This window comes from Euwallacea fornicatus, chromosome 28 (genome assembly GCF_040115645.1).
Source record: "Euwallacea fornicatus isolate EFF26 chromosome 28, ASM4011564v1, whole genome shotgun sequence".
NCBI classification, from domain to species: domain Eukaryota; kingdom Metazoa; phylum Arthropoda; class Insecta; order Coleoptera; family Curculionidae; genus Euwallacea; species Euwallacea fornicatus.
Window position 1 is genome coordinate 2,429,343 of NC_089568.1, and position 26,929 is coordinate 2,456,271.

At 36.2% G+C, this 26,929-nt stretch overlaps 3 protein-coding genes across 6 annotated transcripts in view; 1 reads left to right on the forward strand and 2 right to left on the reverse strand.

Moving 5' to 3' along the window:
• Positions 1–3,544: 3,544 nt before the first annotated feature.
• Positions 3,545–26,929, forward strand: part of ema (C-type lectin domain containing ema) — a 32,948-nt gene continuing 9,563 nt past the window's right edge. Inside the window, exon 1 of the mRNA XM_066297375.1 lies at positions 3,545–3,798. The gene's annotated coding sequence lies outside the window, so the exon portion shown is untranslated. The remainder of the gene's footprint in view (positions 3,799–26,929) is intronic.
• Positions 18,990–24,231, reverse strand: LOC136347409 (zinc finger protein 260-like). Of its 4 annotated transcripts, none has more exons than XM_066297377.1 (15): positions 23,567–24,231; positions 23,361–23,493; positions 23,139–23,314; positions 22,809–22,906; positions 22,428–22,525; positions 22,142–22,365; positions 21,772–21,877; positions 21,317–21,441; positions 20,938–21,148; positions 20,703–20,854; positions 20,506–20,651; positions 20,331–20,453; positions 20,075–20,274; positions 19,718–19,795; positions 18,990–19,307 (listed from the first exon to the last, which is right to left on the reverse strand). In XM_066297377.1, exons 2-15 carry the CDS (start codon positions 23,473–23,475, stop codon positions 19,231–19,233), a joined length of 1,929 nt encoding a protein of 642 aa, XP_066153474.1. In that variant the 5' UTR covers positions 23,476–23,493; positions 23,567–24,231; the 3' UTR covers positions 18,990–19,230. The 4 variants fall into 4 exon arrangements, with proteins under 4 accessions (XP_066153474.1, XP_066153475.1, XP_066153476.1 ...); XM_066297378.1 differs by having other exon boundaries at positions 23,139–23,296; positions 23,567–24,230; XM_066297379.1 differs by having other exon boundaries at positions 23,139–23,296; positions 23,425–23,493; positions 23,567–24,229.
• Positions 24,799–26,737, reverse strand: LOC136347426 (uncharacterized). Its single transcript, XM_066297418.1, has 3 exons — positions 26,467–26,737; positions 25,901–26,104; positions 24,799–25,219 (listed from the first exon to the last, which is right to left on the reverse strand). Exons 2-3 carry the CDS (start codon positions 26,087–26,089, stop codon positions 24,908–24,910), a joined length of 501 nt encoding a protein of 166 aa, XP_066153515.1. The 5' UTR covers positions 26,090–26,104; positions 26,467–26,737; the 3' UTR covers positions 24,799–24,907.

Below are 26,929 nucleotides of genomic sequence, written 5' to 3' on the forward strand. Positions count from 1 at the left end.
CACAGAATTTTGGAAGGAGTAAAGTTCCATCATTGCGCCATAAAACTGGTACAGGGATTAAATGAGGACGATTTCGACAGAATTCCGCGAATCCTTTAGTGACACGCTACATTTAAACAAACATTTGTTGTATAATACAACATTTTTTGATGAACATTCGTTCTATTTAAATGTCGTTGCTGAGAGGCCCGCGAGATGCCCAGAGCTTGGTCCTACGGATTTTTTCTCGAGGAGACATTTGAATAACAGAATGTGTGACGCACAATTTGCTTTCATAGAGGAGTTATGAGTCCGAATCGTCAAAGAGTCTAGGCCAATAACACTAGAACTGCCAGGAAATGTGTGACAATGTATCAGCCGTACGTGCACATGGAAATCAATGGAAGTCACTTTCAACATTTCGTGCGATGAAATCGATAAAATATGAGTAAAAATGGTTAAAATCAAGTCTGGCTTTTGTTAATTTCTACGAAACGTGCAAAAATAAAAATAAAAATTTGGCCATGTAGAGCATGAAATTACCCTTCGATTAAGGTATCTCCAACACATCTCCTCTTCAGATTTGAAAATTTCGAGGCAAAGCTACCTACAAAAGGGTGGTCTTAAAGAGTAAAGGGGTGGCATTTTTGCCTATTAAAATCGACGAGTTTTACCGCGTTTTTTTTTCAACAAACAACAGAAAAGACACTCAGGGTGGACGCTTTTCCATGGAATACCGCGTGCGCATAAGACTATGGCCACGTTTAATTTTACAAAAGCCAGACCAACACTCTCCATGCAGAAATAGGACCAAGAGCGAGTCTCGTTTTACTCATCACCACGTTCCAATGTAATAATAATAATATAAAATAATAATAAAAAATATATATCTGTATCACAAAGTCCAGGCTTTGTTATTGATATTGGAAAGTCTATTTTCTGCTGCTGTTGCATTTCGGGCAAGCCGTAACTCCCGATAAAAGGGATACACCATCAAAATGTAAGTGTAAAGTATAAAGTAAACTTTCATAACTATAATTACTTAGTGGAAGTGCTGCATTTATTAGTTTTGGCAGGCTGGATTATAAATTTTCATCTACCTTTCCTAAAGATCATTACAAGGTTTATTTTATAATAAATTTATGTTCTAACTGCCGAAAAGTTGCGGCTCTTCGGAAAATTGGGTAGTTAGAGTCCTCAATCATTCATTAAGATCAATGCTGGCAGCACACTTGGAAGGGAACACGTGTTTACGGCACGTTCCCAGATGGGCCTGCCAAGAGGAGGAAATTCGATTATTCTCATCTTTTTATTATTTGTCTTGACCGAAGGGCAAAATCGAAAACAAACCAATGTCCCATTAACAAACAATTTATTCGCTGTTTGCGTACGATTTAGCCGAGCTTGTATCCGATTTTTTACCATATTCATGTATATCCGTTTTTCTCAAAAACCAATCGACAGATCACGGAGCGCGACACACCATCGAATGTAGTTTCCGAAGACCTTTAATGTGAGACGTCACTTAACCCACGTGCTAATTTTGAAAAATCGCCCATTTTATGCGTAACATTTAAATAAATTTAAAAAAACGTCGAAAGACACCATCGTTTCTCCTATTTAATTCTGCTTTTGCTGGCAAAATTTGCCGTAAAGTTAACAGGAAAGAGGGGGGCAATTTAGAGCCGCGCGGTAGTCAGGCGTGCAGAAAGCACACGGAGTTCGAATTTCTAATTCGACTGTTAGAAATCGGTTACACGAAGCTGGATTAGAGAGCAGACGCCCACTCAGATGTCCACCTTTAACTAGAGGACATCGCGGAATACGTTGTGCTGCTAATGACGAAAATTGGACAAGACAGCAATGGCGTTCGGTTTGGTTCCGACAACGAGCCCCGACTTGGAGCTCATCGTAAATCGTGAAGAGCGAGGATACGAAGACGACTTAACGCGCAGGCAGCTCTTCAAAAAGCTTTGGAGATTTATTCCTATGAAGGTGGTGCAGTTGCGGCACGGGTTAGTATACATTTCGGTGGACAACTCCTTGAACCCTGAACAATACATCAATATGTTTCTAGAGCCTGTCGTTACTCCGTAACTTCCGGAAGTTGGTGGACACTCCGTTCTGGTGCACGATAACGCGAGGCCACATGCCGCCTGAAGATTTTTCTAGAAGGGACTCGGATGAACGTTCTCCCTTGGCCGACAAAATCACGAGATCTCGATCCCTTCGAGCACACGCGGGCCATGCTCGAAAGAAATATTTCAAGGAGTGATGGTCACTTTAAGCCATTGACTGTTTGAATGCCTACGTGAGGCATGGAGAGATCTTCCTCAAGATTTATTGGATAATTTTATTTTAAATATGCCCGGCAGGTGCGAGACAGTAATGAATGCCAGAAGGGCACGCAAGGAGACATAAATTTTAATTTCGTAAGTTTTTTTACAATGTTTCAAAAGAATACTGTTTGAATTGTTTTTATACAAAAGAGCATTGTCTTTTATTCCGTCCTGTACTTCTTTGGGGCACTAATAAATCTAAGATTTATCGTCGCAACTAATAAAGAGTAAACCTCCTTCATGAACGCACCAAAAACGATCAGTTCCGTAACTGTTATTTACCTACTTGTTTAAACATTTAAAATATCCCTAGACGAGTGCGATGCGAGTAGTAGAAACATGTTCAAATTGAATTTTGATACTTCTTGTATCATAACAACGCCATCTATCAGCGATAATCAGTTCCAGCTCCTTCCGTAAAGGCAAAAGTACTCAAAAAAACGAAATAAGAGTCACTCTTCGCTACTCGTAATCGTTCATCGCCGTAAGTTAAAACACTTGTAAACTCTCAATGCGAACCATTAATTACAAATACAGGGTGTCTGAGAAACAATGGCAGACAACAGCAATGGGTGTCGGGTGCTACGCGGTGAAGAACGGAGCATTTCAGTTTATCTTGCTTTATAAAGGAGGTTTGGAAAGTAAATTTTGAACGCAGTCGCCTGAAGTAATTGACATGACCCCTAAGCCGACAGTGGAAATTTCTTATCAGCTACGTCTGAAAATTCAAATTTCCTGCCTGCCGATCTCGCAATGTTTCACGAAAAATTAATTACAATAAAAATTCAAGCGTTACGACTTCGACTTTTCATTTTCTTTAACCCGCACGTTGCCGTATCAAAGTGCCATTAAAGTACATATTTGTCACATCTCCATTACGTGGAAATATCAAAAATCAAATACAGGGAGTCCCAGGATAGAGTTTACAGCAAATATATCACAACCCTGTAGCAATTTAAAAAACGTTTTAATAAGCATGCAGGGGTGGGCTACAAATTAAAGGGATAACAAAATATACAGGATGGCGCGTAAAGGTATGACGAAAGAAACTTGCAATTATTAAGTAGTACACCCTATATATTCTATGACGCGCATCGCTCTTTATCATCGTACGAGCTATGAGCTGTACCTTTGCAAAAACCAAGGCGGTCAAATTATTTGTATATTTCGAAGGGATATCAGTTCTTAGATGATTCAGTCGAGTGCTAGCACGGCGATAAACAAGATGATAGTTGTAAGGAATAAACTCATGATAGAGATAATCCGGTGTTCTACTGTTTTAAACACTCCCGGGAGACGTAACTAGTTTAGCTGGAATTTAGTGAGTGAAAGTGAGTGTCGCAAAAAAGTGTTTTTCTCCCTTATGGGAAAAGTCAAAGTTATGGTGCTGATGTTGTTGCCGTACTCTCATTACGTTCAGCTTGAGTTAAACGTGAGGAAGCGCAACGAGATAGGAGGGCTAGAGGAGCAGACGACCGGGGTAAGCTGGGTTTGTGTGATGGGTGCGTGTTCAATTTAACAATTGGAGGTTTTCATTGGTGATTTCCACGATAACTGGAACTACTTTTCTAGTTAATAAATCATAATAGCAAAATGCAGAGCCCGCGCCTTGTGAAGTATCAAAGGAATGGGGGGCGGTACTCTTTTTTGACATTTCAAAACCCCCTTAACGCACGGCTTCTTTGGATACTTCCAATTTCTACATGGTCGGAGAGTAGTGCAGTTATAATACTTTATTTTAAAAAAATAGTAAAAGTTTAGGCATACACTGCTGAATATGAGAATGTTAGAATTTTACGTTCATAAAGATCAATCGGCACTTACTGTCCTGTACCGGAATATCGGTAGTTATCCAATCAATTTCAAGTAGTTTTCATAAGAAATGCCATAAACAAGAACAATAAAATATTTTCGCCCAAGTGGAGACATTTCGGTGCGTGAAAAATTTTCGTTCTCTGTTTCGTTGATTTCTGCAAAGTATACCGAGTGTCCAGGCAAAATCTGGACTTGGCAGATCACGGGAAATAGATTTTTATTTTTTGCGCCCACACAGATTATCCAATAGAAAAACTTTCGCACGGACATTATAGTGCTGGCAATGACGATAATGGTCATACCATGGAAATGCGTGTTCCTCATTAAATTTCAAATTTCCCGCGCAGATCCTGTCTAGTGAATAAAATAAGACATATAGATTGTCGATGCGTTATCACCATAGATTAATAAGAAACTTCTTTACTTACTATGGGAAGACCATAGCTGATCGCATGACAATTGTCCTCGGAGTTTCCGGTGATTTTGCCCCGAATTCGCTCCTAAATTGGGTAAAAGTTGCTTAGAAATTAGCAAAAACGTAAAATTCAGTTGACATGGGGTTTTTAAGCTTATGTTGTTGGCGACTCTGCGTTTGTTCGGTTCTAATCTTGACTGACCAATCGCGGCGTTGAACGGTTACGCGGGACATTCAAATTTTTGGAATGTGACGGCGTGTTGAACCGGAGCGGCTCTAATCACATGATTTGCAAAAACAGTGGAATGACGGCCGGCTTCGGGCGCTACGATCTCCATGCAAACATCGTTCAGTTGAATGGTCCATGCGGGCGCAAAAAAATAAAAACCTATTTCATATTGTGATTTCCTACGTCCGGGGTCCGCCTGGACACCCGGTGTATCATCGATAAGATACTTCTCTTTGAGTAATTTTCCATTTTTTGTAAACGCACTTTTAAGCACGAAAACGCATTAAAAGTACGCGAATCGACAAAGGACTCGAATTCAGACGTCCTGAACATAGATATTTCGTATTTGGGCTTTTATTCCCAGCGGAGTGGAAGAGTGAGCTCCATATCGGCTATAGCCCTACTAAAATATTCCTGCCTAAGCCATTCGAATTACCGCGAATTCCATGGCCGAGTGCAGGTACAAATTGATGACTCTTGCAAACACATTCAATATTCACCTTGAATCTCGAATAGAGCTTTGTAACATATTGCTTAGGCACAAAATTGACTTCCCCGAAGGCTCTTGATTTTGAAAAATTCAATTTTATAGCTCGTAAAGTTGATAGCCGGACGGGTAGCCGATACGAAGTAAACATAATAACAAATCGCTGCGTTCTTCTGAGGCTGTATATTTACGATTTTTTAATATTTATATTTTATGACCCGAATAATCCGAGTAGCATAAACCAAATATTTTTCCGTGCTGACGATAATAGTGCGGATAAATAAATAAATCTGTAATTAAGCATATTGCCGCCATTTTTTGTTTTTGTTTTTTTTTTTTTTTTCATTTTGTTTGAGCAACGCTCGCAGGGTTATTTTCGAACGTGCGGACGTCTTTGGGGTGATGTTTTTATGCTTCATAAATAAAAATCATCGATGCAAATATGAATATTTACCTTTAACATTCCCTCTGACACATACATACATATATCACACGTTCAAGACGTTTTAACAACAGAAGATTGAGCACCTAAGTGCATGTTATATTCCCCACTTAAATTCGTGGAAAAATGACAAGCCCGAGCTTACTCTTCCGCACGGAGTGGCGAAATATAAATCCGGGGATCCACAGGATATGCCAAATTCCTCCGAGCTATTTATTAATATTGCCCCGCCGCTAAGAATATAGAACCTTTGCATTGGCTTGTAAACAAACGACAAGACCTATTAATATGCCATAGTGCTACAAATACTATTGAGTGTAATAGAATGCGTATTCTATCACGTCCCATTAGTAATAGGCATGAACTACCCCCCAAGCCCCTGTAAATGTATCTCCCTCCGGAATGGGCCCAATAAATTTTCTGGATGCATAGCGGCCGCCAGAGAATTTAGTAGGCCTTAAATCGGAAATGCCAGGGGCGACGCATTAACGCGACTGCAATCGCGAAATATCAAAATATTGTAGGTTTTGTTGTAAATTATTCAGTGATTGAAAGCCAAATCGGTTCCCAACTCCACAGGCAATGAATTACGCGTGAATTAATAAAAACATAGAGCAGGGGTCCCCAAACTTTTTAGAGATGGGCCCGCGTGCGAATGTACAAGGTGTCCCGGAATGTGTGAGAAATCTCTCGAATTCATGGAGAATGCATCAAAATAGTTTAAGAAGTTCCTACAGAAGTTTTTTCTACAAACCCTCCTTGCGAAGACAAGGACGCCTCTGTATTTTTTTTTTTTTTAATTAATTTTTAAAGTGCCAAGTAGAGTTACATAATTTTTTAGTATGATAGAAGTCGATGGGGCGCCCTAAAGTTATGCCATTTAAGCACATGTGACTTCTTTAATGTACCTGGAAGGGACCGGCACTAACACGAAAATTATATTTTTTTGTACACCCTGTATCAATAAAGGTGTAAAAATCACTTTTCTAGATAACCTCGCCCTTAAACTAAAAAAAAAAGTATTCTTGTTCTGAAATGAACCATTTTTGTGTGCACCAAATTGAGCAGTTTTGCCACGCGAGGCTTATGATCGAAAATGTTCAATACGTTTTTATATGCCATTAGTATTTAATATAATCAATAATCGTGATCATGGATAAGAAAATCAAGGGCCGGATTTGGCCCACGGGCCGTAATGCGGAGACCTCCGGCCTAGAGGTAAACCAGGAGACAAGGAAGTCGTTACAACATAAAAAAAAATTAATTTACCAGTGACTTGTTCGTACGCAGAGATGGTCAGCCATGATGCTGCGGGCGCACATACAGAATGTCCATTTAACGGCCCCTCGAATTCCTACGAGTTTATTTGCGATTTCATTAAAAAAATCAGTCATGGAAATGCGTGCGTGAGGCCATGGCTTCGGGTCACTGCAACCCAGAGTGAAAAAAATCTAGAAACGAATACGGGACCAACAGAGGATTTATCACGTGAAGGAAATGCAGGTGGTCCCACTCGAAAAAATGACGCTATTTTTCTGGGGTACCCTCCAGGGTTGTCGCCAATTTTGAAATTTACCTTCATTCACCTCGTATCCGCCCCAATAATTATTTTTTTTTATGAAATCACAAAAAAACTCTGAGAAGACCGGGGGGTGCTAAACGGGCACCCTGCAATTATCATCATCCCCTCGGAAAAACATCGGCGTTGACTTCGCGCGGGACTCGAACCTCTCCATGGACGAAGATAGCCTGTGTTAAAAGCTTGTCCAATGACGTAATATTCTTGGCAGGTACTTCTTTAAAAAAATCATTCGGCGGCATGTAGAAGTGCAAAAAATAAGCTGTGGAGAGTTAGGGAGGTCCGAATTCTGAATTTTCATGTAGCACGTTCGAAAGCGAACTAACCTGAGCTAACCTGAAAAAGAAAAAGTATGATAACGGTCCCTTTGTATTTTTGAACGTTGCTAAAAATTATTTTCATCTATTCATTCTATTGTGTCCCAGTTCGTACTACTTTAACATTGCGGCTGGTCTTACCGTGTGCGTAAATATACAATTTTTCAAATTACAGAGAATCTTTACAACGCTCGGTAAACGTTAAATCATGGTCGTACCAGGTGCCTTCCGTGCGTACTTCCTTCGTCCCTGTTTCCTTTTAAAGAATTGCCCCCCGTGCGCCTTGGCCCTTAATGGGCTTTGCGATCATTTTTGAAAGTATGAAGAACCTTAACAGCATTCAGTATATATGTATTTACATTAACCATGGGGGTATCGCAGTCTGAAAATCGCTAAGTCTGAAACTTATGTTTACCGTAAGATTTCCTTTGCTGGTTCTCACTTGGATTTGAATTTGAAATCCGGCACACCCCCCGCTTCCACTGTATGTAATTTTCGTAATATCGAGAACTTCTGTAGCATTCAACAAGCATGCTTTAAAAATCAGGGGCGTGCGTGTCCGCCGCCTTTTAAGATCCGGCAATTAAAACGTTAAAATTTAACGGTCCTTGAAATTTGTTTTTCTTCTTCAAAACTGTAACGTTTTCTACTCCTGAGAAGTGTAAATTTCGAATTGCTGCAATGATAAAACGTTCCCCAAGGGGGGATGTTCGCACCGTTCCAACTTGGATATTTAGAAATCAAAACCCATCAGTACTCGATAAATATTTACATTTCCTGGCGTTATTATTAAAAGGAAAACAAGAAAACATGTTACATCGGGAAATGTATATAACGCGTAATCCAAGACCATTTCGCTGCTCAATTTATGGGAATCACTTTTGCTCACTTTTATAAAAGCAAACGCGTCCCTAAATAAAAATTTTATACGTTGCTCGGTAAATGTAATAATGTAAAGATAATTGTATTTTTGGAGCTGCCTTTTGGTCCTTCCTTGTGATAAACGCTCCCAAATTTTTTCAAGTAATTTACTTGTCGAAGAAAAGTACAATTATAAGTTACCTCAAGGGAAGCCGTTAAAACGTCCGAATTAATTGACCGTTTTTACTTCTTGCAGCGGATCATGAAAGTGATTATGATCATTGAGTTGAGTATGTAAGATTGGTTTCGTGTGATAACACACTATACAGGGCGAGTCGGGAGGATCGTGCCAAACTTCAGGAGCGTGCTGTACATGAAAAATAAATGTAAAAAAACTCAAATGTTATCCGATTTTCGTTTGTTTACAAGTTGTAGCGTAAATAAAATTAAAACATAAAATTTCAAAAAATTATAAATTTCATAAGAAATTCCATAAATGAACGTTTGGATATCATAAGTAAATGTTGAAAAATATTGCCATTAACTTCTAAACATTTTCGGCTTCGTCTATGAAGAGCATTCGTTGCGCTCCTGACTGTTTCATGTCATTCTTTAATGGCAGCTGCAGCATTTCCAATGCGTCGAATTAGTCCGCTTTTACTCTGTACACTTCAGTTTTAAACCAACCCCACAAACAATAGTCTAGTGGTGTGAGGTCTGGAGACCTTGGAGGCCAACTAATAGGGCCACCGCGACCAATCCAACGTTTCTTATGAAATTTATAAATTTTTTAAATTTTATGTTTTAATTTCATTTACGCTATAACTTGTAAACAAACGAAAATCGGATAACAACATTTGAGTTTTTTTACATTTATTTTTCATGTACTCCTGAAGTTTGGCGCGATCCTCCCGACTCACCCTGTATTTGAAACTTGATGTTTTGGCACATAGTCTGTTGTAGCGAAGCTTACTATGTCGCTCAAGTCATTATTGGCTGTTACATCACCACTCCCTGTGTCTGACCAATTTTAGTAGTAGCTGCGAAGACAGCGCCAGAAGTAATCCACCTAACACCTAGAAAGAAAGAATTTCGAACATTTTACATTATTTCCCAACATAATCCTTTGAGATTGGCACACTTTTCCCCTTTATACCCTGTTTATAGTAAGGAGCTTCGGTTGTTTCAAAATGGGCATCAGCCTCTAATTGCACCTCTTCGTCACTGGCAAATCTCTTCCCACCGAGCCATTTTCTCAAGCTCGGGAATAAAGTCAAATCTGAGGGGGTTAAATCTGGCGGATAGGGTGGACGAGGACCAAGGTGATTGACCTTGGTCATCGCGATGACTGAAATGCGGATTGGTGCCTTGTCATGACTAAGCAAGACTTTTCATCCACCAAGTGCTGTCTTTTCTCCCTAGTTTCTTCGCTCGGAGGGTGCAATAAGTTTCTGAGATATTCTCCGTTCGTTGTTTTTCGGAATAGAATCTAACTCCGCTTTGCTGTTGAGTGGACTCGGAACTTCTAAATAAAAGTATTGAATCTCATATCAACGACCATTTTCTTTCATGTTCGCGAAAATCTCTAAAAGCGCCTAAAAACGTAACACTTTAAACATGAGCTTTTTTTAAAAAAGGGGCTTTGAAATTTCGACAAATTTTTAACGGGAACATCGCCATCTATATGTCAAGTCGGGTACTTCCGGACCAACCCTCGTATGTCCTTAATTAATCGCAACTTCGCTGCTACCAAATTCGTCTTCCACCCAGTCATTTCTTAGGAATTCTGCTAGTAGCATAGAAAATTTAATACTTGTTTTAACCATCTCAGTTCCCAGGCAGCTTCCTGAGTTAACATCAAATAAATACATTTCAAGTGAGAATCCAGAACGAATCGAGAGGAATTGAACGTGCGCTTAAAATGAAAGATCAATTCAATTATGAATATTCACTCGACACGACGAACTTTTGGCAGTCTCAAGCCAATAGGAAAAGCGCAAGTTGAAGCTTTTTTTCAATATCACGTTTACTTGACGGAAATGTGAACAAAAATGGTATTTTTTGGCAATTTGCCCATTGGCCTTGCCAACGGCATTTTTCAGTATTTTGAAAGCAACAGTTGTTATCTTATAAACGTGTAAAAATTATAAACAAGTTCCGTGAGTAATGAAAAATTCATTTCCAACTACTAATGCGCATAATAAACATTTTCGAAGGTAAATTATTCAAATTTAAAAATTATGCGTTAAATTTTCGGTGCAGCATATTTTGTGGTGTTACACGTATGGATGTATCTACAAGGTGATGCTAATTTATTCTAAAATATACCTGCAGTAAACCTCGTCTCTCTAATATCTGCTAAATAATGCAAAATCCTCCCTCAATTTCCCTTCCACACACAGTAAACCTTCTAATATACAATATAGGACCCTACATTACGTTTATGTATAATAATACCTACATAACTAACGCTGACAAATTCCTTTGGAAAATCTCGTTCCTTGTGTATTATGCGTGAAATATTGAGCAAAAACGAAAGAATGGAAATGCGGCGTGTCAAAGTGGATTGAGCAATAATCAAAGGGCGCACGGAAGAAGGCACATTTTAAAGGTCAGTTGATCGCGCCTTAAGGAACTTCAGTTCAAGGGAGAGAAAAGACGAGAGACTGAGGCGCTGCTTTGTAGTCGAAGACATAGAAATGAACCCAGAGGAACTTGAAAAAGGATTTTCATAAAGCATCTCCTGCAGAGACGGTAAAAAGGCGTATAGCTCGGAGGTAGGATGATAAGTAGTGACAGACCCGAGGGGTGAGTCATGCCCTGCATGCAGAGTGATATTGACATTCAGAGGGCTTTCCCCGGGACTAAATTGCGACTCTCCGTTCGCAATAAATCGGACACTTGACTCAGTGTCGCACATAACATCGCGCAGCTCTAAACTCCCCCTCCCTCCTAATTAACTTTTTAATTTAAACGTCAAGTAGGACAAAAAATACTATTTTTTAACGTTTCCTTATTATAATTTCTTTTAATGGTGCCTACGTCACCCGGAGGGCAAAATGGCGGATTTTTCAAAATTGAAGCGCGGGTCCTGTGAATCCTTGAAAGGTAAAGCAAGGGCCCTTGGAAACCACCTTCAATGGTGTATTTCGATCCAAAACACATCGCTTAGCTTTTGAGAAAAACAGCTATAAATCCGTTTTAAAACGCAAAAATACAAATCAGTTAAACAGGACGCAAAGGGCGAAAAAACTTGTTTGTTTTCAATTTCGTTCTCGCAAACGGTTTTTGGTAAGGAAAAAATAAAACAAAAAATACATGTGATAAGAAGATATGTCGAGGTAACTGAAGTCAGGGACGCGCGAAAAATCTTAAACGTATATTTGGTAAACCGCCGTTTCTCAAAAACCTGCAATACGCCAATGATTTAGTGATGTAAACGTTCTCTGTCATCTGAAAATGTTTACATTTAAATACATTAAGGGTGATGTGCCGGACGCAATTGTGAGGGAATTACCGGAACCACGAAAAGAACATATGTATATAGAACGCAGGCGCTTCCTGCTTCTGTTACATCATTATTCTATTTTTTATTCAATGTTTATTCTAAGCTGATATATGGACAATTAGGGTTTTTGTTGTAGAAGTTTTAATATTCCTCTGACAGATTTAGAGGGTGCGATAATGAAGTTGGAAACGATTCCGGTGAATAATTTGTTATGGATGAATGAATAAATCAACGCTCTTGTGAAATATTTGTAGATCTCCATTGCTGTAAGGATTTTCCAGATTATTAACTGCTTGTTGAATTTGGCTTAATACGAAATTTTCTTTTAACGATGATTTATTCGCGTTTTGTCATTGCCGTGCGAGGCATAGATAGAGAATATCGATAAAAAAAAATTAAAAAAAGAACCTCCGTGTGGTAATTTAATGTGCTGCAGCATTATTAGGAGGCAAATCCCTTTAGTAGAACGAGCATTTGTGAGGGTTTCGACAAAGCTTTTCGCCCTCCTTGTACTGAGTGGTCCAGGTAAGGTGGATCTTATCTCAAAAACCGTAATGTTTAAGCAAAAATTTGGGCGTAAAAGTAATTCAACTCTTTATGAATTCTTATATCTCAGTATTTTCAAAATTACACGGTGGTCCAGGAAACCGTGGCGTGACCAAAATGCTTCTTTTTTTTTTAATTGAACACCCTATATTTTGTGGTGGATAATTGCATCCTATTTGTAACTATAAGTATTTTTTGTTATTATGAAACATGAAAATTTTCTAGCAATTGATTGAATTAAAATAAAAATGGAGGAGAAATAGTTAGAAGCAGAATTAATACACGAAACAAAATATGTATAGGGCGTTCCATTAAAAAAAATTGTGAATATTAAAAATATTAAAAATAAAAATTAATGGACAAATAAATAACTTTAATTTTAGATAAGGTAGTGGACCATCTTACGTGGACTGTTTCGTACAACTTTCAACAAGAAAGCGCCCCATTGTGCTGCTTTCAAAATAATTTTTCGTGTAGTTTCTTCGCATTTGCGCATTGCTCTTATTCGCCTAAATTACAAGAAAATTCTACGAATTCCACGGAATAAAATCACCAAAGCACTACAGTTCAAAATGTAGCATCGTTTATGTTTAATATTAGCAACGAAATCCATCATTTTAATATTCAGCAAAATCGGGCCATTCTTCTGATTTATGGCGATTTAAATTTGATTTATAGGTATCCGCAGCCCGCAGAAAAATATTTTTACATGTTGTTCCTGAACCCCTTAAAGGAGATTTTTCTTTTTTAATAATTAATCATCTATAAGTGCTCTAGATCAATCAAAATCGAATAGAAACTTTGCGACAATACAAAAAGTAAAGTCTATCTAATCCTTGTAGACTCTTAAGTCCGTGTTCTGGAATCCTGCCTCGATTCCAAGTAATCGCATTAGGCAAAAGCAATTGCTTTATCGATGTACAGGGTGTCCCGAACCCGACGGCCCTATGCCCATTTCATGAAAACGGAAAGTGATATGAAAAATTTTAACTAGGGGGGTATAATGACATCCGTTTCCACCTGAAAAGGTTCATTTCTAAAATTTCCGAGTAACGAGTTATGATGTCATTAATGTTGGATTAACTACAGATCAATGTGCGAAACTACGAATGTAAATATTAATAGATAAATAATAATTCCGGCATGGTTGACTCATATTGTGTACGCACCAAGCTGATTCCCCTGTATATAAAAAGGGAAACACTTCTTGTAGTCTTTCACGATGCTCGTGCCGCAGTAGTGCTTCTGCCGTTTATAAGTAAAGTCTGTTCCTGCATTCTTGATTCGTTAATCCCAATTTCCACTAAATATACTCATTATTTCCAACAATTAATCATATTTTTCTCAGAAAAATATTCAAATTGCCACAAAATTATATCAATCCTATTTTTTCACATAATTTTTGTTAAAGAAATTTGTTCTTGTGCGTTACCGTTTAAAAGGTATAAGCAAAAACGCATTTTATTTGTTAAAATAAGGCTTTTTTTTCGAAATTGGACACTTATCTTTGATATTCCTGAGTCAGCAGCAATTCGACGATGACTTACTTGAAGATCGAAGGGTTTTATTTCCTTTATGAGTTGCACTTCGGCAGCGATTGCGTTTTTTGTTTCCAAACGTTTTCGTTTCTTTGAAATTTTTAATGACGCCGTTGAAAATCGTCCAACAGGGACTTCTTTCATCAGGAAATCTTTCAGCACATAGTTCTCCCGCTCGACTAACGTTTCCACCAGCTTCTCCGTAAATAAAAATCATTTCTAATTTTTCATCCAAAGTGTGGCGATCCATTTCAATTACTGAATTTTGAAATGAAAAGAATAATCTTTGAATAATTTCACACAAAACGGTTAGATTGATTGTCGAAAAAAGAATATGGATTTCCTGCAGACCTTCTTATAAGGTACATTCTAACAAGAGGAAATTTAAGGGTTTTTTTTAAAGAAATAATTTTTTTTTATAAAAATAATTTTTTTTTTATAGAAATAATTTTTTTTAATTAGATACAGGGATTGTTATGAGTTTTACATAGAGTGTGCGTTGCAGAACTTTTCTAAAAAAAAATCTATAATTTCCATTATTTAAAAAATTGGACAAAAATCAAAGATAACTCTGCAGCAAAACGCCTGAAAAAATTGTTTAAATAAAACATATTCATTTTTTAAAAGTTCACAAGGATCTATAAAAAAAATACGGGGTTGCCATTAAAAAAAAAAATTGCCCTTGAAATGACCTTAAAATGACGTTTTGGCCAACAGTCATTGTCTTCGTGACATGTCTCCCTCTCTACCGACCAACTTTCATTTGAAACGTCCTCGTACCGTTCCTGAATCACCTTCAATCACAGCTTTAAGTGGGACACCCTGTTACTCTCTAAACCCATCGGAAAAGAGCCACTTTATATACCTGTCGCTACCTAAAGGGAGTAAACTAATTTTTACAGGAGTGTGGTCATTTCAGGAAGTTAGGAAAACGTTCCCCATGTAAATATTTGAGATGTAAACGTTATATTCCAAATATTGAACATATCCGAGAGGTGAGTTTGATGAGATTTCTTTTTTTTCCCTGTAACTAATTTATATTAAGCTTCAGACATATTCAGAGAATGTTAACTAGAAAAATGATGAAAGATTCTTTGCCTCCAAACAAAACGCCGCTTTTTAGTGCTTTTTCATTCAACTTACATGCGGGAGAGCTTCGCTTTTACTTTTCTATTTTAACTGAAGTAATTTTGAGCGAATGTGGCATTGTTTTCATTTCGGTATTAATCTTCTCTAACATTAAAGAATGCAGGAATGTTTAATGTTAACTGTCGCCCAAGTTACGCTAAAAGGAACTAAAATGGGAGACGCGAAAAAACAGTAAAATTTGGCCGCAATTGGGGCTGGCATGGACTGTAGCAATTCAGCGAATGTTTCATGTGGTTAATTTGTAACCCTCAGGTTAGGCGCATGTTTAAATTCGAAATCTGGAGAAAATGAACAAGCTGAAGACAAGCAAAAGGTCACTTGGGCATCGCTTAAGTTTACAAAAGGATCTGAAAATGATCTTTTATGAAAATCGATTCACGAAATTTATACGTCGAACTAAATTTACTCTCAATCGGAATTCTTCAGCAAATGAGAATATCAACGATTCAATTGCTCATTATTTCGAAACGTAGAAAAATTCGCCGATTCTTTAGTTTCTACGTTGTCGCATGACCATCCGAAATGTAACTGCGGTGTACAGGGCCTCCCAAAAAATGCTGCACAAAATTGCTGGAGACACGAGTTAATAGTAGAAATTGAAAGCGTTTGCTGGCCTCACCTTCACAATACGAACTTTTGCCGTGCTTTGAGTACCATGTTAAAATCTTGTACATTAATTTTGGAAGGTCCTCTGTACTATTATGCATTTAGACTTCCTGAGCGGTTTTGCTTTCTCAGCTAGATATAGTGCCTAGAAGTAGAATACACAGGATTTTTCAACGAAAAGTAGCCACCCTTAATGTCTTTCAAAACCATATTTTGGTTGAAAATTGCCAAGACGTGTCAACAAAGATAGCAAAAGGCGGATCTTTTCACACAAAATCTGAATTTCTGCCATCGACCCTTTGGCTGTCTGTCACCCCCTCTAAATTTTCAAACGGCACCATACCATGTGCGACATATCATTGTCAAAGTTATTTCATAAGGAATGCACTCTACTATTGATTTCGTGTTTTTTTTTTTTGATGATTTCGCGTGAAATTGAGACAGAAAAAAATTTCAAACGATTTGTGCTTGCTTTGGTCGAACTGCTGATAGCAGTACCGATGCCTCTCTTCCATGTTATGTTTTTACCTCGGTTTATTTTGAATTCACACACGGTTTACACGACTGCCGAAAGAATCGAGATTGTGCATTTTTGATGAGCTGCGGCTCGTGCTCTCAATAAAATTCGTCCCGATAAATTAATTGGTCATCAATATGTTTTAAAGTTGATGCAAAAATTCATGAAAATGTGATCAGTGACAAACAAAACATCAACCCGAAAGGCAAATTATTAATGGATCTGTCGAAATTTCTGTTTCGGAAGAAGTTGGATAACGATCTGTCTTTAAGTCAACTTCCCCAGGCATCGGGGGTTTCAACAAGCAGTGTAGAGAGAATTTAAAAAAACCGCAAATTTCTCCCATCCACGATTAAACTTGTTCAAGAACTACACGAAGGCGATTAATGATCGAATTCTACAGCTCTGCGAAATTACGTCCAATAATCTATTAAATAACGTGAACTTGTACAATATTTGCCTCAGCAACAAATATATGTTTTTTTTTAACGAAATAGTTAATGGGCATAACTGTAGGTATTGATCAGACATGAATCCGTATTTGCTTAAGGAAACCCATACCCAATATCCACAATCACTTAATGTTTGGGTACGTATTCTAGATCAAAGCGTTGGCCTGTTTGTTTTCGAATGTCATTTGAATGGTGCTACTTACCTTGAACTTTTTGACACCACTGCTAGTCTGCGTATAACCGAACTGCTGGAAAATGACGAAAATTTGCTTGAAAGTTAACTGGTTTTTCAGCAAAATAGTGCACCAATCACTATGCGATTCCCGTTCTAGAATTTTTGAGTAATCGGTTTCCTGGACGATAGATTGGAAAACGTGGTCCCATCGAATGGCCGGTTAGATCACCCGATCTATCACCGTTGGATTGTTTTTACGAGGGCATTTGAAATCCAAAGTGTCTGCCACACAGCCGGCCAACATTGATGATCTTAGGCAGAGAATAATACAAGAATGTCGTCAATTGATCCCGCAAATGTTCGTGTTCTCTTTCACAATCGTCGTCTGTATTAATGTCTGGAAGTTAACGGAAGTCACTTTAAACAATTACTTTAACGGTAATTGTTATTATTCGGCAGTTTCGCCAAAATAAGTTTTTGATTTGTTTTATGTTAATATCATGTAAATACACAGAATGAATAGTAGAAAGCATTCCTTATAAAATAACCTTTGCATCGATGTCTCGCCTAACATCACGCATTTAAAAAATTTATATAAGCAAGTGCTTACCTTTAACTACAGTCGCATGTCGGAGGTCTGTTAGTAGGAACCCACTCTGTACTGTATAGTTAGGTGCATATTAAATAATTTCAAAAATGATTCGACTGTTCAGCAACGAGCTTCTATTACACCACGACATCGAACCATACATCCTGCATCAGCATGAACATAAACCAGCTGCATTTTCTTGTCGCAAATGCGCTTCATTCTAACAAGAAAATCCAGTTTGTTTTTAAAACACCCTCAATCTTCTCTATTCTCCACGCTTGAAGCTCGTTTAGAGCTTCCAGAGACAGTTCACGGGAGTAAATTGCAATTCCGGCTGCACCTTGTGGATTTAGAGATTTATTGGCTTCTTAACAAGGCACACAAAACAACCCGGTCAATGTGGAATACTCCATTATTGAAAAGCCTCATTTGCTATCTTCCATCTTAGGGGTGTTTATGTTTTTACAAAATACGACTTTCCCTTCTTTAACACCAGTTCAGTGACCCAAGTTTACATACCCTTCGATAGCGAAATAAAGCCCTATTGTACCAAAATATTAATGTCTTCCGCCATGCCTCGGCGATTCCCCTTGCTTAGTAAACAGCTCAAGTTTAGTTTGAGTTACATCTAACTTCGATGACCGTCTGCCCTTTCCGCACGTTAATTTAGAAACAGTGGCCCTACACAAACAAGTTCGTTGCTTTTACGTGATGTTAATTACTAATGGTATTTTGCTGTTATGTTTTAATTAAATCAGACATATGGGGCTATATTGTTAATATGTACTTTCCACGGCTGAAACGAGGGATTCCGAAGAATATTTATCATCTGTAACATAGGCATCCTATTCAGTTTATGTGGTGTGTGATCAAAACATGAGAATGAAATAATATACAGAATGATTCATTTAATTTATCGTAGTTGCTACCGTTTCTGTGCACAACCGACAACATCTAAATATATACTGTTTTTCGTAAATGTTTGACTATCATCGATCGTCAATCACCCTGTACACGAGGGTACAGATTGGCGCAATATCCAACAAATCAGTCTTTACGTGTGAGTTAATGTTTGAAGATTGAAAAAGTATCATGAAAACTTTTGAACGACGATTAGATCAAATAAATTAGAAACTTTGCAGTCAAATTTCTTTCTCGTCGTCAAAATTTTGCGTAATTGGTTGAAAGCCGTATGTAATATTATGTGCAAATAGAGAACGTCCGTAAGATGGTGTCATGGTAGATTTAAGTGTAACGCCATCTACCAATGTATATCTATGATTAAATTGAATGTAGAAAACTATACAGGAAACTTTTATTGGAATTAGCGTGTTGAATCTGCCCGACAGATGGAAGCACGGTATATAAAATAAAAATATGAAAGCGGAAATTTACCATTTTTTGAAACTTTCTGGAAAACAAGGCAATATCTACAATAAAAGAAGGTTTAAATCTTAATTTAAGTTTTCTCATTCATCAAACTAAAGGTACGTAGTTTCCACAATAAAATGAAGAAGTCATGGATATCATTTGATCAATTTAAGTCAAATAATCAGATTTGTGTCTTTGGAAAAACGTAACAAACTAATCCATAGTTACAGAATAAATAGTATTACTATAGAAAATCAATAACTTATTACAAAGATATCAAGTAATCAATCTAACATTGGCCTCCGCACTCCAAATTTTAATCGGTAACAACGTATTCTTCGTTTCCAGTTTCCTCTACCATCTGCACATTAAAAACCTCCTCAGATGCGTCCCCTAAAATCCAAATTGTACGATATTACCACTAAAATCATCTTATAAGGCTTGGTTTATCAAGTGCAGGTCTTCGGGAAATGAGAAACAAAACTCTTTAAAACCTTTGAACTATAGACAAGGTAAAAACTCGTATTGCAGTAGTGATCGCATACGTACCTGGTATTTTTTTTTAACAGAAATTTAAATTTGTTTACAACCACAAGTCACAACAAATTGGCCATAACATCAAATATATGAGTTTTGAGTTTAAACGCTCCGTGAAAATTTCAATAAAAAACATTAGCACAAAAGTTATAGGGGCGAGTCAGTTGTTTACGACTTGAAAAACGCGGTATACATAAATGTTTTCAAATAACGTAAAAATAAATCCTTTAACTATTTATTATCGTCACAGAAAAATAAATGTTTACCTTTTGTGCCTTTATGATTTGTATAAGTTGTTTTTTCCAACTCCCTTAATATTTTCTCAGCTTCTGTTTTTTCTGCAACTAATTAGCACTTATAAAAAAGTATCAATAAAAAATCTGCTTAAACCAGTATAGAGTATAGGCCAAATTAACACTTTTAAAGTTTTCAAAAACCCACTGTTTTTAGAACTCATATCAAAATTAAATTTGTAAGAAAACATTCTGTAACTCTGAAACAAACAGATATTTCCACCATAAATAAATCTGACATAATAATTAAATTTTTGCTTTAAAAGTGGCCATCCTGTACAGTTTTTTATGAATAAAATAATGATTATTTTTCCTAAAATTCATACTCACTATCTCCGCCTATGGACTTATGCACATGAGCTTCTCTTATATGGTCTCTGAGCGCAAACATCCTGGCGTAGCTCGCATTACATATAGGACAATCGTACTGCAAGTTATTTTTCCTTTCGTGAGTTTCCATATGTGCTCTAACTGCATACAGAGAGGCGAAAGGGCGATTGCATTTAGTGCATGCAAAAGGTTTAATATGACTGAAACAAATAGAATATATAATTTCTTCTACCAATATTTTTCTTTCCTTATCTACCTATTTTTATGGCCCGCCAATTGTACTGCAGTCTTGAAAGCCTTAGGGCAGAACGGACACTTGTAATTCCTTTCGTCGGAATGAGTTTTCAAATGATGGTGAAAAACACTGTACGACTTGAAACTAAAAAGTAGTAAATACGTAAAAACTTACCGATCCACCAGGAACCACCTACCTCTTACTGCAAATATTACATAAATGGGGTCTTTTCCCAGTATGTATGCGCATATGCAATGTTAAGCAATAACTTATTCTGAAAGCTTTTCCGCAAATCTCACATACATAGGGCTTTTCGCCTGTGTGAATGCGTTCATGTTTAACCTGCAAGTAACTTTTATTAATATTTTAAAGTGACAATAAAAGCTAAATTACCTTTTCGTGTGCTTTTTTAAACTTTCTTCCGCAGTGCTGACATTCATAATCTCTAATTTGGCATTGATTCTTTTTATGTAGGTCTAAGGATTCGGGGCTTTTGAACGGTTTTTTGCAATAAGAACAAATAAACTTCGTAACATTAGAATGTACTGGAATAAAATATCAATGTTCTTATTGACGTAGTAAAATACATTAAAAAACGCTACTAAACCTGAAAAACAATTATACCTACCTTTCAGATGCAGTTTCAAACTAGAGTCGGAATCAAACTTTCGATTGCACAATGTACATATAAATTGCTCTTTCTCGTTATGTGATTTCATATGAACTTCTTCGAATCGTTTATTATAAGTTTTATGACAAACCGGACATTCTATGTTACTGTTTTCCTCCGATTCTGTGCCGACTACAAGTTGCTCGTCATTAGTAACCGGAAACTCCATCTATATATGTCACATCAAATTACGTTTTAAAACTGTCTTACACAATCTCAATAAATACATTTCGAAATATAAGTCCAAAATTTGTAAAGAAAAATTATATTTTAAAATAGTCTTTGTTAAGCCGGATCGAATATGTATTTGAGGTGTAAAAAAAACTGATGTACTTACTTTCTTAGGTTTAATTGGCGCATGCATTCTTGCATGCAATTTGGCCTGTTTGTAGCTAGGAAAACTGGTATTACATATCTCACAATTATTTAGGGACAAGGTAATCTTTACTGCCTGCATTTCACCTAAAATTTGTACATTTACTTGAATTATTTTACAAAAGAAAATAATCCACATCAACAACTAGATTATTTGTTCATTGTCCTAACAAAAAATGCCAAAAACATTAAACCATATACCGTAAAAAATCCTATGCTTCCCCAAATTCAAATAAGGTGAAAATTAGAGCACTTTGTATAATAGCTTTGAGCACATTCTTAACAATAGAGTTACTAAATTTAATTGGCATAAACATTTATCAAATATTTGTTTTGAAAGTTTTTTATTCAAATTGTACGAATTTAAGAATTGCTACAACTGCAAAATGTAGATCCAAAATAGGAATTATAGCAAACCTTGTTCGTTCTTAGTCAGGTGGGTCTTCATGTGGTCGTTCACGGCTTTTAATGTTGGGTGAACATCGTGGCAAAACGTACATTTATACATAAAGTCTTCTTCTATCTGAAATGCGAATCACACTATATTGTAGTCTCTATTTTGGCAAAAAAATTATTTGAGTAAAAAAGTAACCATTTAAATATTGGATTTGGAAGTTTCAATTAGTAAATCCATTTTATTTTTCGTAAAATGAAATAGTCGCAGAAAAACAATTGTATACAACATAAACAAAATTACTATTTCCTATTAAATTCCTACTTGTCATATAATGTACTATTATTTAATACCTTTATATAATTCATAAATATTTACACAGGACTTTCTTACCTTCCGTGATTTAATCACCTTGTCCGAATCTTGTTTTCGCAAAGTAAGTTTATTCTTTTTTGATCTTTTAACTTTCTTTCGGTCTGCAAGACTGCACTGGTGCTTTTCAAAGTGCTGGATACTGGGAAATTGCAGATCGCATTCCGGACATTTATGTATATAAATTATCCTGGATTTATCTTCAATCTCTGCTGCCTCTTCATCTGTAACACTGCGAACTTTTCCTACATCAAACAGAAAAAACAACTTTAGATCAATAATATACATATGTATTTATGATATTTACTCGTTCGCTGACCCTGTTCAAGAATATATTTAGAAGTTATGGGTCGCAGTTCTTGGACTTCCTCAGACGCATCGTGATTTTCCAACTCGGGAACGTCTCTGCGTTTACGAATATACAGTGTGTAACAAACACTCTGAATACTAGAGTGTGTAACAAATATTTAGACCATATGCAACATTATTATTTCAATTTTCTAACATTTTTAATGCTTATCTGACGGTTTTGCAGTGTTGCCACACTAATTACTTTTTATGATATTCCAATACTATTTTTAGTTTGAGATGTTGCCAGCCTTCCGTCCATATATTTGTTGCACACTGTGCATAGGATAATACATAGTAAAATCATCATTAATGCATTGTATAATGTTTTAACACATACCCTTCGTCAGCTGTCTCATCTGCATCTGACTGATCGTCACTTATTGACATTGGATCATTATTTTTATCAATTTCGACTTCTTCAGGATCTTCTGTTTCCTAAAAAAATCTGTATATAAATTATAAATAACATAGGTATGAAATTAGCCAATGCTGGTTAAGTTCTAATAAACCTAAATAATCACCTGAGAAAAAACCTCTGATCAATTAATTAAATTATTACTAAACCAATTATTTTAATTGATAAATTGTTTTGGGTATTAGTAAGAGTTCTCTTGGATTTTCATTAAATTCAATTTAAAAACACATAATTCAGCTGTTGCTAACTTACCAATACAACATCTTCACCTTCATGAAACTTAGCCAAATGCTCTTTAATAGAAATGAAAGAAACATTGCAAGTATCACATGTATATATCATATCAGGATTGTCAGTTATATCTTCTACATGCATGTTTTGGTCATGAGATTTGCTACCGCTTTCTTCAGCTGAAAAAATTGTTGCAACTGAGAAACCATCTACCTGAGTTTAGACACATAATTATTTGTATACTTTTAGCTGATACAAAAGCACCGTTGAGGCATCTTTCAATAATTGTAATGGTGGATATGTGTACCTGACTGTACTGAAAACATTTGGAATTGATAAGTGTTTTCTCAGACATCATTTATCCAGGGTGTGGTACCTGAAGAATTTAAGAAACTAAATGTAAATAGGTATTTACCTTGAATATGAATTTCCCTTGGAATTTCTGTTACCTCTTCGATCATTACCAAATCAGAAGACTCAACTACATGGTTAAACTGATTATTAGGGGCCCCAATCAAAGACACATTTTGAACAATGTAATCTCCTTCCAATGGAGGTTCTGTGATCTTCTCACACTTTCCTTCCAGATGATTAACCAAGTCTCCTAAATCTACACAGTATGTATCACAAGAGGGACAAGTTAAGTTGCTTAAAGTGTGTATCAGTTCTTCAAGATGCTTCATTAAGGAATCATGTGTTGGGAACGTCTCATTGCAACATAAAGGACATTTCAACGAAAGGGGCATATTTTTTGCTTCTGATGGCTAAAATGTACAAAAATGAAGAGTGCTACTATAAATTCATTTCGAAATATTTTAAACCCGGCAATTTTGAATTTCAAAAAAGTTTTAACTTCACAACGGTACATAGACACATTCTCGAGAAGTTTGGTTGAACATGCAAAAATGGCGGAGAGCTAAATGTCAGCTGATCACCCAACTTCTTTGAAATGGAAAATTTGGCATATGGAGAAAAATGGAAAGTTCAAAATCTGGGACATAATTCTATAGGAATGCGGGAGAGGGAAACTGAAATTTGTGTTCAACGAATTGACCAGTTAATGTTTTTTATCATTTATCATTGCTAAAAATTTTATTCTCTCATTTACGCTCTTATAGAAAGCACCCAAGAGTTATCGATAGACATGTCGCTTGTATCGATATCTACATGGGACGTCAAGGTTACTAACTAAACTAAGCCATCACGACATTGGGCGCGTTCAGGAGTTCAAACTTCCATATGTTCTATAATCAGATCCACTAATTATATGGTGTAACCGATTCGAGAGGCTGAAAGCACCCATTCAATTTTGTCCGAGATGCAGAAGTTTACGTAAAAACGGCCAATTTGCCTTTGGAAGCCAAAACAATAAATATTTACGCAAATGGCCCGTAGACTTCCGTTCTATGGAAATCTGAGAATTTTGGATTGCATGAAATAAGCGAAGAATTTATTTCTTCAAGAGTCTTATTTTATGAGAACTAGTGATAAACTCTGTGATTTTTATATATTGCGAGTTGCCTTCATTTTCGTATTTAAGCAACCGACAATACTTTATAGCTATGATGAAAATAAATAACATCCTCAATTTGTTTCCATTGAATATTACAAACATATCGCTTCCAAAAAAATTTACAGTAACAGACTGTCCGACTCTAGGAAAAACAAAAAACCAATAATGCTTACTGAAAATTCTATATTGATATGGTACATCACACATTAAGATAACTTGTTATAAATTAACGCTCATATAATACACAAAATAAAGAATCCAAACTTTTTAAGAAGTATCAGTCTTCTGTAACCCCAAACTCATTATCCAGCTCTCTTAACTTGCTCATCAGTAAATTCAAACCAACTTTCTTAGGTAATTTTTTAAACCCCACTAACTCTAACTTTTTTGCTTTCCTACTGCGCTTTTTCACTTTAGATTTTTCTACTTTTTGTCCTACAAAAGCGCTGAATTGTATCGACCGCTTCAGTTTTTTAGTACTCATTGTATTGTTGTTTTGAGGGTCTTCGAAGATGGTCTCTAAGGCCAGTGAGTTTAATTTCACTTTCTTATCCAGATAATAATTTTCTATGTCTTTTGAACTGCTTACCTGCAAAATAATGAACGAGCTCTCGTTAAAACGCGTACACACTAGGCGAACGAATACAACCGAAATAGCCTTTGACTAGTGTGCATTATTAAACATACATTAAGCAAGACATTTGTGTGTCAGAACATCAAAGAATATTCGTTCGCTGGTCGCATACATGCGATGGGCAATGCATCCGAATACGAAAATACCTATTGATTATGATATCACAGGTTTTCATCTCTGTTAACTTATTCAATCAAATGACTGTGTGAGTGAGATGTAATATGTCACACATCATAGACAATTGTTGTTTCCTAGACTCTATCTGGAAAGAGCTGTATATTCACCATGGACTGAGCTAATATTTGAGTTTTACCTCGATGTAATTGACTTTTAGCAACATCTTTGGAATCTGGAGATGACAATTATAAAAATGAAATAAAAAACTGTTTGTTTTGGAATAACAAGTTCTAGAACAAAAATTAACAAATAGGTATATATTATGATCCTTACTTGTATTGATCAGTATGAGCACTGATAATAAAAAGCCAAAGGAAAAAATAATGTGTGGAAATGCGATGAATGAATGCATTCAGTTGGGTTGGTTCAGTTTGTTTGTCTAGTAAATGCGCGTCTTTAGGAGCTAAATATTATTTAATATGAAAATAAGCCCAATCTCAAAATTATGTTCTAACTTACATTCCACTTTTTTGATCTAGTAACCACTTGATAACATTCTTCAACTTTTTCAAGTGGCCTGAACCGTATACTCCTAGTAGATTTCCTAACAGATTTCTTGTTTTCTAGACATTTCTCTTCTTCTCCTTTATCTAATTGTTCTTCTATTCCTAACTTTTCAATGGCAATGTTTTCCACTTCTCCTTCCATTTTCAAATTAATTTGCTTAAAGAAACAAGGATTTTAAATCAGTTATTTTGTTATCAATATCCTTCAAATTAGATTGGATAAAAACAAAATATTTTTGTTAAAAAAAGATTAGATGCAAATATTAACATAATTTTTTAAGTGTGAGTATTCTCTGGTTAAGATTTGAAATGTAAAGCTTAGCCTGAGATTACTCACTGTTATTCAAGTAAACATCCTAAGATCCTAAGTAGCTTTGTGAAAATATATATTGTATCGTATCACATCATAGAGTGCTACGAAACAAATTGATTAGCTTTTCAACCCAATTGATTCAAATCATGCATAAGTAAATGTTAGTTCCCAATTCTTGTGTGATACCAAGATAGGAATATACTTACCTTATATCTTGTACTAATCTATAACAGAGAAGACTGCTTATGGAAATTTCTTCTTCAGATCCTAGGACTCCTAGGTCGGGTCAAGGCAACTTTTCTTTGCTGTTTATACCCTAGTTTTTTTCCTAATCTGTATTGCAAAGTTCTATAGTTTATTCGTTGAATTTTGACTATGGCAGGGAGCAGGATACGGGAAGAATTTTTGAGGAAAGGGCTGTTGAAGAAAAAAAATTGTAAATAAAGAATATGGAGAAACACGGACAACTGTATTGCGCAAGTTATGGTTATGAAGTAAGAAAAGTGGCAACGTCGATAAGGGACGGCCATTTTTTCCTCAGATTGTTATTCACATTTCTACAAACTCAGTTTGTCTCATTAAAAGTATGATATAATTAAAATTAAAAATGGTAAGAGTCATGATTATAATTAAAATATGGTGAACGGCAACGATGGTTAAAAATCTCAA

Coding starts and splice junctions, on each gene's coding strand:
- LOC136347426 (XM_066297418.1), bottom strand. CDS start 26,089: ATGGAAGGAGAAGTGGAAAACATTGCCATTGAAAAGTTAGGAATAGAA. Junction 25,220..25,900: donor CTAGATCAAAAAAGTGGAAT/GTAAGTTAGAAC, acceptor ATTATTTTGCAG/GTAAGCAGTTCAAAAGACAT.
- LOC136347409 (XM_066297376.1), bottom strand. CDS start 23,863: ATGCCCCTTTCGTTGAAATGTCCTTTATGTTGCAATGAGACGTTCCCA. Junction 21,442..21,771: donor CCTGACTAAGAACGAACAAG/GTTTGCTATAAT, acceptor TACAAATTTTAG/GTGAAATGCAGGCAGTAAAG. Junction 19,308..19,717: donor AAATCATAAAGGCACAAAAG/GTAAACATTTAT, acceptor TTTGGATTTTAG/GGGACGCATCTGAGGAGGTT.